Below are 12,773 nucleotides of genomic sequence, written 5' to 3'. Positions count from 1 at the left end.
AATCCATCTGGAAGACAAATTTCTAGATTAATGAGACAAAAGGAAGCTCTACTCACCAATGTATACAGAATTCCAGAACACGTAGTGGTAATTTTTTTTCCCTAGAAGCTCCATTAAGCTTGTATTTTTTAAACTAATCTATTTGATTTTGAAGTTATAAAGTGGCAAGTCTATGAGCTTCTATGGCAATGCGAACCAGTTGCCCTGATTACAAAATAAGTGCATCATATTTGAGGGCTGAATATGTCTAACTTCCACTTCCAGCCATCAGATCATGTATGTTTACCAATAACATTGAAAACCAGTTTCCTAACAGGTCCCTTTTCCAAGGGTGAATATTTCCAGATGATAGTGTTAACATGGATATAGTTCATTAAAATGGACTTTTACTGTCGAGTAGGATGCTAGGGCTTTCCTGACATAAGTTCTAAACTCGAAGGCTTTATGGGAAAAGAGACTTTGGTTTTTTTTAAAGACCCATTTCTTTAAATATAAAAAAGAGAGGGTTTTCAAAAGCATAAATTTGTGTTTGCACTCAGCTTCTCTTCATTGGGTGTCCAGTGGCCTTCTGTATCTCTAAATATCTCCTCTTGTACAGGGAAGCTTCATAAGTGATTCAGTTTTGTGAAATGTTTTTGGTTCATTATGTACTGAGCATATGTCTGCATGCATTTTAAGAGGTGAAACTAAGTTTATGTCTAAATGCAGAGAGCACTGTGCACCCAGATGATCCCATATAAACATAAAAAGGTTGAGGTTTCTGAGAGAACTATTACCATTTCCAACATCCTCAAATCCGAGAATTCCCAATGTTGTCAGCAATGTCTGAACTTGTATTAACCAGCTGGTGTGCCCTAGATCTTCCCATGAGATCCTGCCACTAGAACATCTTTGCTTTTCACTAGTTTTCTCTGTGTTTTGGGGGAATTTGTATGAAAATGTTGATAGGCAGCTTACAGGGGCAGAAAGTTTGTGGTAAAATGACATTTATGGCTTCTTCTCCAGCCCCGTGGCTGCTGTTCTTTCAGAAGGAAAATTATATTTTACAATTTATTCTTGCAAACTTCGTTGGGATTATTACTTCTCCTTCTGTTTTCTAAGTATTTGCAAATAGATTGATTATTTCTCCTGGAGGTTTTCCTGGAAAATTGGGCAAGCTTCTCTATACTCCCAAATATTCCTTCAGTTCTTGAATAAAATTATGAATGGTTTGCATTCCATAAGTATACAAGGACTGTTTTCAATAGCTAATTTGTTTAAGTTTTAATTTGGGTTTGCCTTAGTCCACTCTAAAGACTTTTCCTCGGTTCCTCATAACTGCCCTAATTGGATGATAGTGGATCCGTCTTTTTTAAAGACAAAACAAAAAAAAATGCATTGAAGGTTTGAACCTTCATGGTCACACTTTAAATAGTCTTTCTTCCAACTCTTTGAGAAATTAATTTATTGCTTGTTTTTCTGTTTTCATAAAATATTTTCTTGCTACCTTTTCTAATTCCTGAAACTTAAAATCCACTTTACATCTTGCCCTACTAAATTTTCCCCAAATTTTGCCTAACATACATTTTTAAGACCTGGGTTGTTATAGTCACAGTGATTAAATCAGCTTTAAGTTTTTCAATTACTTTTTCCCTTTTTATTACTTGAGTTTCACCACTGTGAATGCAGAGAAAACTGCTTTTGAAGTTCATGTTACTCCACTATTTCCTTTCAGCACAAAATCATAAACTTTGCCACTACATTATATTGTTACTCAAAGGCAAGTTGTGTTTAATTTTTTCATTCTCCCATTTTTAGGCTGTTCTTCCTTACTGGTTAGAATAAAATTTGAGATTATCTGATCTACACTTCTTTTTTCCATATTCTCCACCAAAAAGATTCATGAATGTTTGGTCAGTTTGGACAGAATCTATTTTAATAAAGGGAATCATGTCAAATTCTCTGTAACCAGTGAAAAGAAATATAAATTTTTACCGCAAAATGGTCATCTGACCCATGTAAAATGTCTACTTTAGGGCAAGGTAAGTTGTACTCAGAAGTGGCTACATCTTTCCATTAGCTACAGAGGGGGCCTAAAGGGCTCTGTGCTTCCCAGCATGAGCAAAGTCTGAATTTAGATTAATCCACTCTGTGCTTCTAAGGAGCTTAATCTAGCTGTCCTAATTGGTGTCATCCCATTAACATATGACAACATCTTTACTCTCAGCTCATTTTCTCTCTAGAGATTTTCTTTTTACAGATCTGTCATAGTTATCAAATACCATTCAGTATTGATCCTTTAGATATGTTTAGCAACAAATTCTTACTTAATTTTCAAACAAATTCTATCTCTTTAAAATTAGAGTCCAGGCATTGGTCTCCCCCTTTAAATCAGTGCACTGATTATATACTAATATTCTCAATATATACCAGTGTTCTATACATTACTACAAAGCTAGTTAACATAGTAAACGTATTGACTAAAAACATTGCTCGAGTCTTTATAGGCAATTACAGCTAAAAGCCACAGGATCTGTCCTATGCCAGAGGACAGTCATACAGCACTCACATCACCACAGGGAAGTAAGTATCCTAATGATATAGTCAGTGGCTCTGCAAATAATATTGCAAAGGGAGTATATGTTACAATCCTAACGCCATTACATAAGGGTGTCAAACTGATGCTCCATGGAGAAAAAATTCCAGGTCCTATAGAGATGTTTCAAAACATTTTCCAAGCCATCTGCATTTTGGAAAAAAGAACTAAACAGAAAGAAGTGTTTAAACTGTTCATAAGGGATAGCAAACGTCACAAAAAATGACAGCAGGATGACGCACAGACGCAAACAAAATCTGACCAATATAAGAGAACACCTTCCTCTACAAGGGAGAACCTTGTATAAAAGATCAGAGACAATATTGAAGTGAGATGCAAAACAACTGGTGTTGCAAACTAAGCATATATAAAGTCATGTACCAGTGACAGAAAACCCAACAGAGTATCTTCTCTAGCCCTTTCCCAATACATAGTTGTTTCATTCTCAGAAAGTTGCAAGGAAAAAAATATAGTGTCTTTCCCCATATATAAATGCATCCTGATACTACATTTGATCAACAGGAACCTCATACAGAATGGTTTTGTTTCATCTGTTCATTCATCTATTTAAGGTTAAATGAGAGGGGAAATTGAAGTATTAAGAGAGTATTATGTGTCTCTTTTCAGTGTAGCCTGTTCTTTTCTACTCTTTCCTGTTGCTGTTGAGCAATTAACCATCAGGAAACTTGTTTTATTCCCTTAAGATAAACTCTGGATGCACTGCTTGGGAGCAGTCATCTTGTTCCAGAGCAAGCAGGCTACTTTTTCTCTTGATTCTACTTTCAGGCTACAAGTCACGCTGCATCCAGCCATTGTGAACCACAAGGTATAAAGCATTTCTACAGCAGAATGAAATAAAACTGATACTGCTTTTATGATCCTCAATTTTATTTTACTTTTATTTGTGATTAAGCAAGCACAGTGTTAGATGAAAAAGAAAATATATATTAAAAGGGCATACACACATGAAATAAGAGATTCAGTTTAAGACACCTAAATATGGATATGAATTCATGTGGTATATAAGCTTAAAGTCAACACAGATAACAAAGCTTCCAGAGCAATTCAGCTTGCTCTACACAGCTCACAGTTGGCCAGCTGAACTGTTCTCTAGCTTCCACTGATTTTAGTGGCAACCAGACAATCAGCAAACATGATGTCTAAATTTAAGTATCTTAGTCTGAGGTTTGATCTTTTCCAAAGACCTAAAATTCAGTAATTTCAAAAGTTAAGATTCAAGTGTTAATACTTGCTGTTAACTGCTTATGGCTATTAATTCACCTCAGTTCTCTCATTTGTATACAATGTCACCTTGATGCAGCCTTATGGAAAACTATAAAACTGTTTGAAAAGTAATTTTGGCATAGGAATTTGAGGAGCAACATGCACTAATTATTTGTGTGAAATTGTAAATCTGAATTTTGCTGCTGAATTTGCATGTGTAAACTAATTCTCTGTGCTTCAGGTCCTGTACCTATTGATAAAGTTTCTCATTTGGCACTGAAACTGCTTTGAAAGATTTGAGTTTAGACACCGAAAAGAAGGAGTTATATTTTATCATGATTTTGATTTGAGATTGTGAGGCAAAAAATGATGTGGCAATTTTTCTTTGAGAAGGACCGTATTGCTTCTCCTGCCTTCCCAGGAACTTCCCCTAAAAATTGCAGTGTATTCACTATGTGCCTCTTTCCTAAAATGATAACATTCGTACTGCTTTCTCTCGGAGTGTATGTACAATTATGGCCATTTTATGCATATGGCTCATGGAAATAATTTGTTCTCATGCAGGTGACTTTAACTAACCAACACTGGATTCCCATTGCTGTTTTAATAGGCAATATATTCCTTAGCATTGGAACTTAAAACTGCAAGAATGGCATCAGGGAACATTACATTTTATTTTTATTGAAGACTGCATTTTCCCAACAGATGGAGAACTTGGGGGTTAGATCCGAGTTCAAGCAGCCTCTAAGTCTAGACTTGGTTCAGACTTCTAAAATGATTTTAAACAAATCATTTAACATACTGGCACCTCATTTCCACTGTTCTAAATTGAAATAAATTCTTCCACTAATATTCTGAACTTTGGATTAAAAGTATCTGAGATGAAATTTAATCTGTGTGTAGACAGCACGTAGTAAATCAAGCATTGATGTCAATTAGAATTTAAAATGTCACTTGATAATAGTTAAAATATACTTAATAGAGGAAAATACTACAGGGAGTGATATATTCTGTTATGAACGTATGCTGATGATGCATGTATTACTACATTTTAAAGACATTCAGAAATTAGAAGGAAAATGTTTAGCTTAGTGGCAATTCAAAAGAGCATAATGAATTATAGTAAGATGAGAACAGCATTTAAAACATCTTACATTTCAGGGGGAAAAACTGTCTTCTCATGAATGTAACTTTATAATTCATCTTTATGCTATTTGAAATGTTTTAGTCTTTGACACAGAACATTTTCCATTATTCTTCAGTTGACCTTCCAAGTTCAGATAGGATTCATTTTGTCTTTTTGCACAGAAGCATTGAGAATACCAGCCTGCTTTCTGAGATAAGTTTTAAACATTTCCAATCAAACAACTGAAAATGGAAAAAAACCACAACAGTTGATGCTGCTTTTCCTAAGGTTTCAGCCAAAGGCAGACTGCTATCATCACTGATCCTGGGCTGCCGCCTGGTGGCATCTGGGAAAAATAAATTCAAGTTTCACTCATCCATGAGGCCAAGGCTGTGACACCACCTTTCCCAGTGCCCCTGGTGGGCTGTAGGCTTGGACCCCATCCCAGTGGTCAGGCAGAAGGAGAGGCAGAAGTTATGGGATTCGTCCAAGCCTTGTGGGCTATGTATACTGTGGGACTATGTATATATCCAGTGTGTCACTGCATATAAAGGCACAGCTCTGCTGGGTCTCACTCGTATTTGCAGTCTATTTTAGGTACTTTTATAGATATGTTCCCAGAGGTGAGCATACACAGCTCTCAACCAGTCAATACTTTGCCATAATCACAGCACAGGCATGAATTAGGAAAGTGCTGTGATCCTCATTGTTCACCTGGAAACTGAGGCTTAGAAAAATGAAGTACCTTGCCTAAGGTCACACAGAAAGACACCAGCTAAATTAGAGGATTAAATAGAATCATAGAATCAAACCCAACCCAGTTGGGGTTAGAAGCATCCTTTAAAGGTCATCTATTCCAACTCCCTTGCAACGGGCAGGGACAACAAAAACAATGAAGAAAGTAGCATTCCGAAAGAGAATAAATATTAGAGGGGTTGGCCAGAAAGCAGATCACAGAAGGTTTTAACAGCATATAAAATATCACAATACAACTGTGGTTTCACTGTAATTCCGCAATACCAGTCTTAAGAGAAATTAAATCCAGATCTCTGAAGTTTAAATCACTTACTACGCTTCCTATCTGTAAGAACTTTAACCAAGCTTCAGTTAATTAGAAATAGCAGCTTTAAGGGTACTATTTGTTCTTGTAAATCAGACTTGTCATGCTTTGAGAAGCTAACGGGAAAACTATTTCTGTAGGCAAATAAATGTTTCTGAGGGATGACACAAGAAGGAACAAACAGAGAGAAACAGACCTTTTCTGTGCAACCCTTATGAAATTAAGGTGTCTGGGACCCTTCACTAGACAATGGTATAAGATTAATGAGCTCTAAATGGAGCCTGTAGATAAAATGGGTTTTGGTTGAATATGGAAAAATGGATCCATAATAGTTATTTGTGGCTAAATAAGTAACAGGGGCCTTACTGGGTGAGTGCCTGGGGATATGTACACAGTCTAATTTGTAATAATTTCCATCCCTCTCTACTTAATGAACAAATAAACAAGTCTTGCATGACAAGTAAATGATGATGCAACACTGGTAACATTAATTAGAATTTATGGAAAACATCATTATGAGACAGACAAAAAATCAGAGTTTAAAATTTCAACTGCTGCTGTATTCTACAGTGTTAAATATATCTTGCTGAAAAATAAAGGAAAATGGACTTTTAAATTTGAACTTCTGGATTTCCAAATATAATGTACTGTAAAAGGCTTTGATCTCATAATGTTCTGTCAGTCAGTCCTATGTTGTTGCATCTAACCAAAGAAAAATAAAGTGCATATTTGTCCTAAAGAAATTTCTATTTTTATTCTTTGGGTTTCTTGTGTGTGCTCTTCTTGGCACAGGCCTTTGACTTTCTTACCTCTTCATATTGATAACTGTATAAGAGTCTATTTTGGTCTTCTTGCAGTTCCCTACAAACTTTCTACTTGAAGAACTCTTTAAGACACCACTGGGAGGACAGGGCTAAAAGTGAAAGAATGGCGAGGAGGATGGTAGATTGGTTCAAGTAACTTTGCAGTTGGGAATGCTAAGGCCTGGAGAATAACAGTGTGGGAAACCTCATATATTATGCCTGCTGCCGTTTATCCTCTGTTTTGAGAAGCAGAATTTCTGTGTAGAGATAATGTGGGTGTTTTGAGAGTCTTGGGCACAGTCTCATGAACATACTTGAGCTCCCTGTTTAGGGAGAGAGAAGATTAAAGCTCAGAGACCATAAAAAAGCGCAAGGGAGATCACAGCATGATTGTAAACTGCAAGTGTGCAGGTCCTTGATAAATTGGTGCAAACAGCAGGCCCACTGTCTGCAATGATGCATGGAGCCTAACAGTGCCTGTGTTCACACTTATGTGCCTCTACCTGGGTGTTGCTTCAGAATCCTCCAGTCAGTGAGGTAATGAAATAAATGTACTCTTTACATTTCAGCCGTGGTTTTGTGATTGTTCAAGCTGCCTGCCTGTGTCAACTCACACAGGCACCTAAACATCTTTTACTTGCACTTTATCATTTTTTCTTACAGCAATTCTAAGGAATAGGTCTAGATAAAACACACTATTATGATCATTAGGTCATGTCACTGCATCTCTTTAGTGATAACTTACCAGATTTTCTTTGTATTGCAAAACAGCTCCAGCCATCTTTTTACACCAAAACTTTGACAGGTGGAAGGTAAATCCACTTTTCATAGAATAGGCCAAGTTACTCCTTAGCAATATAGGAAAGCCATACTCAACTTTCTTATGAATTTAAACAGTGATCAGGAAAGTGCTGCATAACCACATCCACCCTTAACTATAATCAAAGTGCAGCCAAGTATGCAGGATTCACAGGGATAGAAAGCACAACACTGGGAGGCAGTGTGACACTGCAGCCTAGTGGGTCCATCACTCGTGGGATAAATAATTCCCATGTTTCAGCTCTTTGCGTCAAGGCTATTGATGTGCTTTGCATGAAACAGTCACAACTGTACGAATTTAGGATAGTTTACTTATTTTTCTGTAAGGCAGCATAATGTGAATGGATATCTAACCACATTTTCAAGGCTTTCATTGTAATTCAAAATCCTTTACATTCATATTGTTTCAGTCATGTTCAATTACTTGACAGAGCCTAAAACATAAATGTTCTGCTTTTTAAATGTGTGGTATCAATATATACATGAAAGAAAAATTAAAAAGATGTTTTTGAGACTAAGCATGCAAAATATAACCTCAAGCTACAAAGCCTTTTATCCACTAAAATTTGAAAAAGAATTTCAGAGGGATCATCAAATTCATTAGAGGCACAGAGATAATTAACATAACCTAATTAATCTCCTTCTTGTATTGAGCTGCCTGTTAAGCAGTTTAGTGCACACTAGGTGGCAGCCTCAGAACAGATGATTTCATTGTACTGCTTGCTCTCCTCCAAGAAAAACCGAAATTGAGAAATATCTTTGAAGTCAGTAGTGTGTTTTTGGAAAAATGGAACTGGATCGTGGGCCAAACTGGGAGATGCTTAGGTCTGCACTGTGCTTAGGTTCTCTCTGCAGAGTCACCATACCGTAGATAGCATTAAGCAGTGAAAGTCTCATTTTGAGTTAAGTTCACGTAACAACATTGAAAAATGCAAAAAAAACCACCAAAAAAACCAAAAAACCAACCAACCAAAAAAAAAAACCCAAACCCAAAATATTAAGTAATAAATTTTTTGCAGGTTGGATTTCAAAACATGGAAAAGAAAAAGACATCTCTGTGTGTCCCCTGCAGTATAGACAAAGAACAAGATGAAGTTGGTCAGGAAAGCCCAACAGAAATACTTACAGATAAAATTTGATCTCCTCGCTGCAGTTCTCCACTGAGATCTGCAGGCCCACCTGCTAGGATGAAAGACACGAAAATGCCTTCCCCGTCTTCACCTCCCACAATGTTGAAACCAAGTCCTGTGGAGCCCTTATGCAGGATGATTTTTCGAGGCTCTCTGTTCAGAAACAAAATGATAATGTTTATCCATTTAAACCTCTTATTGTGTATGCATTTTTCATAGTATCTTAGGCATAATATATTTTTCTAAAGACACAGTTGCCTGTTATTGCCTAAAGAAACCATTTAACAAATAACAAAAATCTGTTAACTGGTGAACAGATGAGGTAGGAATCAACCAGCATTATTTTTTTTTTCCTCATGGTTGAATCCAAACATCTCTGTTAATTTTAGGCCATTGGACTCATCTTCACTATGTTAAGTGACAAATTTATTAAAAGAAAAAACAAAACTGAATATATTTAATAATCTAATTTATAGCAATACTATATATAGAATGAGAATCAATATTTATATGGTACCTTCTTATTTTGGGTTCTAGTTTTGCTTTTGAAACAAATGAACAAAGAAAAAACTTAAAATTCCAGGCAAAGCAATGGCAGTTTTATTTGATCCTGACAGATTTGGAGCAAATAACATTTATATGATCAAGCTAATACAGCAGAATCTCATTAAAAACTCTTTTTTGACATTCTCAGGAGCTTGCAATTGTAAAGTCACACTGCAGCTTTATCACTGAACCAACCCAAGGGATACCTGCTATTGCTGTACTTGTTTAAAAAGTTATTAATTATGATAGAAATCAATAAATAATAACAGGTACATCTCATACAGCACTTTTCTTCTGCAAATTGAAAATATGCCCCAAAGGATGTAAACATAACGTGCATTTTACTGATGGGAAAGTTTATGTCCAGAAAGAGATAACTTCCTAAGCAATCATCTTTGAGAAAGGGCCCCAAATATTATTCCTATTCCCAATCTTTACATATGAGGCCTCAGATCTGGCTGTCCCTTGGAAACACAACCACACACAACCCTATATACCTACACCTGCTACATTTATTGGTACTTACCCTGTTTCAAATTTCTCTAACAATTTAATTTTTAGAAAAAGTGTAAATGCTGTTATATTAGTATGTGTAAATTTTACTCCCAGCCCTGCAAGTACTCCCAAACACATACATGTCTCTGTGATTCCTCCCAGAGAAACAGGGTGTTCTACTCATTCTCTATTTTTACAAATAAAAGTTACCAGCAACACAAATACACACCATTTACAGTAACATTTTCCAGAATGCTTCTTGTATAAACGATTCAGTATTTCCTTCATACTATATGGCAGTTCTACATCACACAAATGGCTTTTTCATTTCCATTTTATTTTTAAAGAAAGAAAAAAAATTGGAGAGAAGAGACTAATCAAGGGATGCTTTATTTTATGCAAGTTAAGTCTTATGGCTGTACACATGTAGACTTTATCTTGACATGGAGACTTTATCTTGACACGATACTTCAGAAATCAGTAGGCATTTGTTCATCTTTTCCCAGTGCTAATGTCCAAATTGGATCTCCAACTTGCTCATGATCTTGAAATAACATCTCAACTTTCCAAAACGTTAATTGGAAGATTAATACTTTTGAAAGAAAAAGCTAAAGCAAAGTATTAGTCCTACCCTGTATGGTCCTTCATCTCTTAACTTTTTTAACAGTGTGAAGTCAGAAAACAACCTTTTAAAAATACAGCTGTGAGAAAAAGATATATTGTCTTGAGTTTGTGTATTCTTGAAGTATTTTTAAAAATCAGAAAATAAAGTCAGAGTTCCTTTTCTTTTGGATCATGGCTGTTGATTTGCCTTGTAGCAACCCCTTTAACACCTTCTTAAATATATGCAGAGTAGACGTAAAGTAATCCAGATCTAGGAAGTCTAAACAGGCTTTTAATTAGAAGTGTGGCCTGGGGGTTGGAGCAGAACTGGGACAGTAAGTTGAAGGCATGATTTCTCTTCCCTGCTTAGCCCATGTGCTGCTGAGTGATCTTGGCAAGTCATTTGTTCTTCCAGCTTCAATTTCCTCATGTCCAAAATGATACGGTAACACTTGTCATCTTTGTGTCCTACACATCAGAAATACTTTGCAAGAGTTCAGCTACTGCCATTTATTATTTACCTGAATATGGAGGAAAAAGAGGCAGCAAAGTCAAACCAATCTATTTGCATGCTCTGCTGGTGAGAAATCAGAAGAGATCTTTGTTCAAAATGAAACTGAGTATTTTCACATATGACAGGCAGCCTGGATCAAATAGTTGAAAGCCAGCGCTATGGGCAAAACTAGGTCAATACAACTGGGTATCTACTGAATAGTAAGCTGTGCAGCTGAACAAAATGTTGGCCCAGTTGTCTCTGATCAAGTCAGCAGATTTATGCCTAAAATGCTGCCAGTGCTGTTTTATAATTTTGGCCTTTTGACAGCAAAATTCACATTCTGCTCTTGGATGATTATGTTCAGAGGAAGCTCAGACAATAACAAGGAAATGTCAGAAGCTGTGACTAGAATGCAATGAGTTTCAGCTCCTGCTCTTTTGTCTAATCAGGTCATTTTGGCCATGGCTCAAATTTGGCTGTATAGAGGCTGACCATCCATAACATTTTTTTATATTTCTTTCATATCTGAATATCTGACAGGATCTGAAAGGTGAACTCAAGAACACACAAGTATTGTTTTCATCATTACAAGAATAACCTTTAGCCATGACTGTACTACAAAAACTTATGAAGTTAAATTAGGAAAAATATTTCTTAAGCGAACAAACTACAATGCCAGCCACTGTCCAGGAGATGTTTTGAGTAATGCAGAAATTAGTTATCTGCCAGTGCTTTAGCAACACTCTCTGTAAAGGCTAGCTTTAGTAAAGCTGAAGATAAGATGTTACAAATTTTATTACCCAATATAAAAGTTTACAGTCAACTCTAAATATGATGTTTAAGGAGATCTAAGAACAGGTGCTCCAATTTTTCTTGAATACATGGGGAGCAACATTAGGAAAATCTCCTTTGCCTTTATTAAAAATCTTTATTAATGTAGTTTTAACACACATGAAACAAAATACAGATAAATGCTGTAAAGAGGGTAAGGAATCAAACACTTAAAGATGACATGGGGATGGGAGAGTAAGAAGTGACAGAGAAGTAACTTAAATTTGAATGATGTTTTCTTGCAGCAAATGCACTCAGTAAGAATGTGTAGTTATCTGCAGAAAACAGCAGCTAAGGCCAAGGTAATTTCAGGGCAACTTATTTTAAAATGAGGGTGGTTGAGCACTGGAACAGGCTCTCCAGGGAAGTGCTCACAGCACCAAGTCTGCCAAGGTTCAAGAAGTGTTTGGACAACACTTTCAGGCACATGGTTTGATCCGCAGGATTGTCCTGTGCAGGGCCAGGACTTGTACTTCAATGATCCTTCTTGGTCCCTTGCAACTCAGGATATTCTATGATTCCATGAAAATGTTTTATTTGGAGACAATAGATGGCACTCTGTAGCTACCCTCGAAAAAGGAAGAGTCGGACATCCAGTGTTTCTGAATTGCATGTTTCTGCCTCCAGCTTTAACTACTTATCCCATTTGCAATTACTTCTGTGATAAACAGGGCTGAAGGTAAGCTTCTAGGTGCTAAAAAAGTGTACTAGCACTTTAATTCCATACTTGCATGTTTTATAGCCTCCTGCAGCTTTTTACCAAATACAAACAGAGAAGAGCAGCAGGGGAAATCAAGCAGAAATTTGAAAGGATTGTGAGATGAAAACGTTCCTGGACTGACAGAAGGCAGCAGAAGGGAAGGGGGAAAAAAAAAAGCAAAAAAAGAAAGAAAAGAGCAAAGAAAAGAGAGAGCAGGATAAAGGGAGACAGTGCATCTGTAAAAGAGAAGAGGGAAGGAATTAAAAAGGTAGGGAAAGAAGAAAGGAAGATTCACATTAACAGAGCTAAGAGCAAAAGAGGAAATAAAGCGCTGCAATCCACACAAATTTACAGGCTGAGAAATC

The 12,773-nt window shown here is 36.4% G+C and overlaps 1 protein-coding gene across 8 annotated transcripts in view; it reads right to left on the bottom strand.

Annotated features, from left to right (window-relative positions):
* The window catches only part of DLG2 (discs large MAGUK scaffold protein 2), a 999,038-nt gene that overhangs the window by 216,672 nt on the left and 769,593 nt on the right, over positions 1-12,773 (bottom strand). For all 8 annotated transcript variants that reach the window (XM_018071067.2, XM_025894987.2, XM_018071060.1 and 5 more), the window contains one exon: positions 8,734-8,890. In XM_018071067.2, coding sequence (XP_017926556.1) covers positions 8,734-8,890 — 157 coding nt within the window. The remainder of the gene's footprint in view (positions 1-8,733; positions 8,891-12,773) is intronic.

Source organism: Manacus vitellinus, unplaced genomic scaffold (assembly GCF_001715985.3).
Source record: "Manacus vitellinus isolate BGI_N305 unplaced genomic scaffold, ASM171598v3 scaffold_2_pilon, whole genome shotgun sequence".
Classification (NCBI taxonomy): Eukaryota; Metazoa; Chordata; class Aves; order Passeriformes; family Pipridae; genus Manacus; species Manacus vitellinus.
The sequence above is the reverse complement of the archived record's forward strand: the minus strand, read 5'-3'. Positions and strand labels throughout refer to the sequence as shown.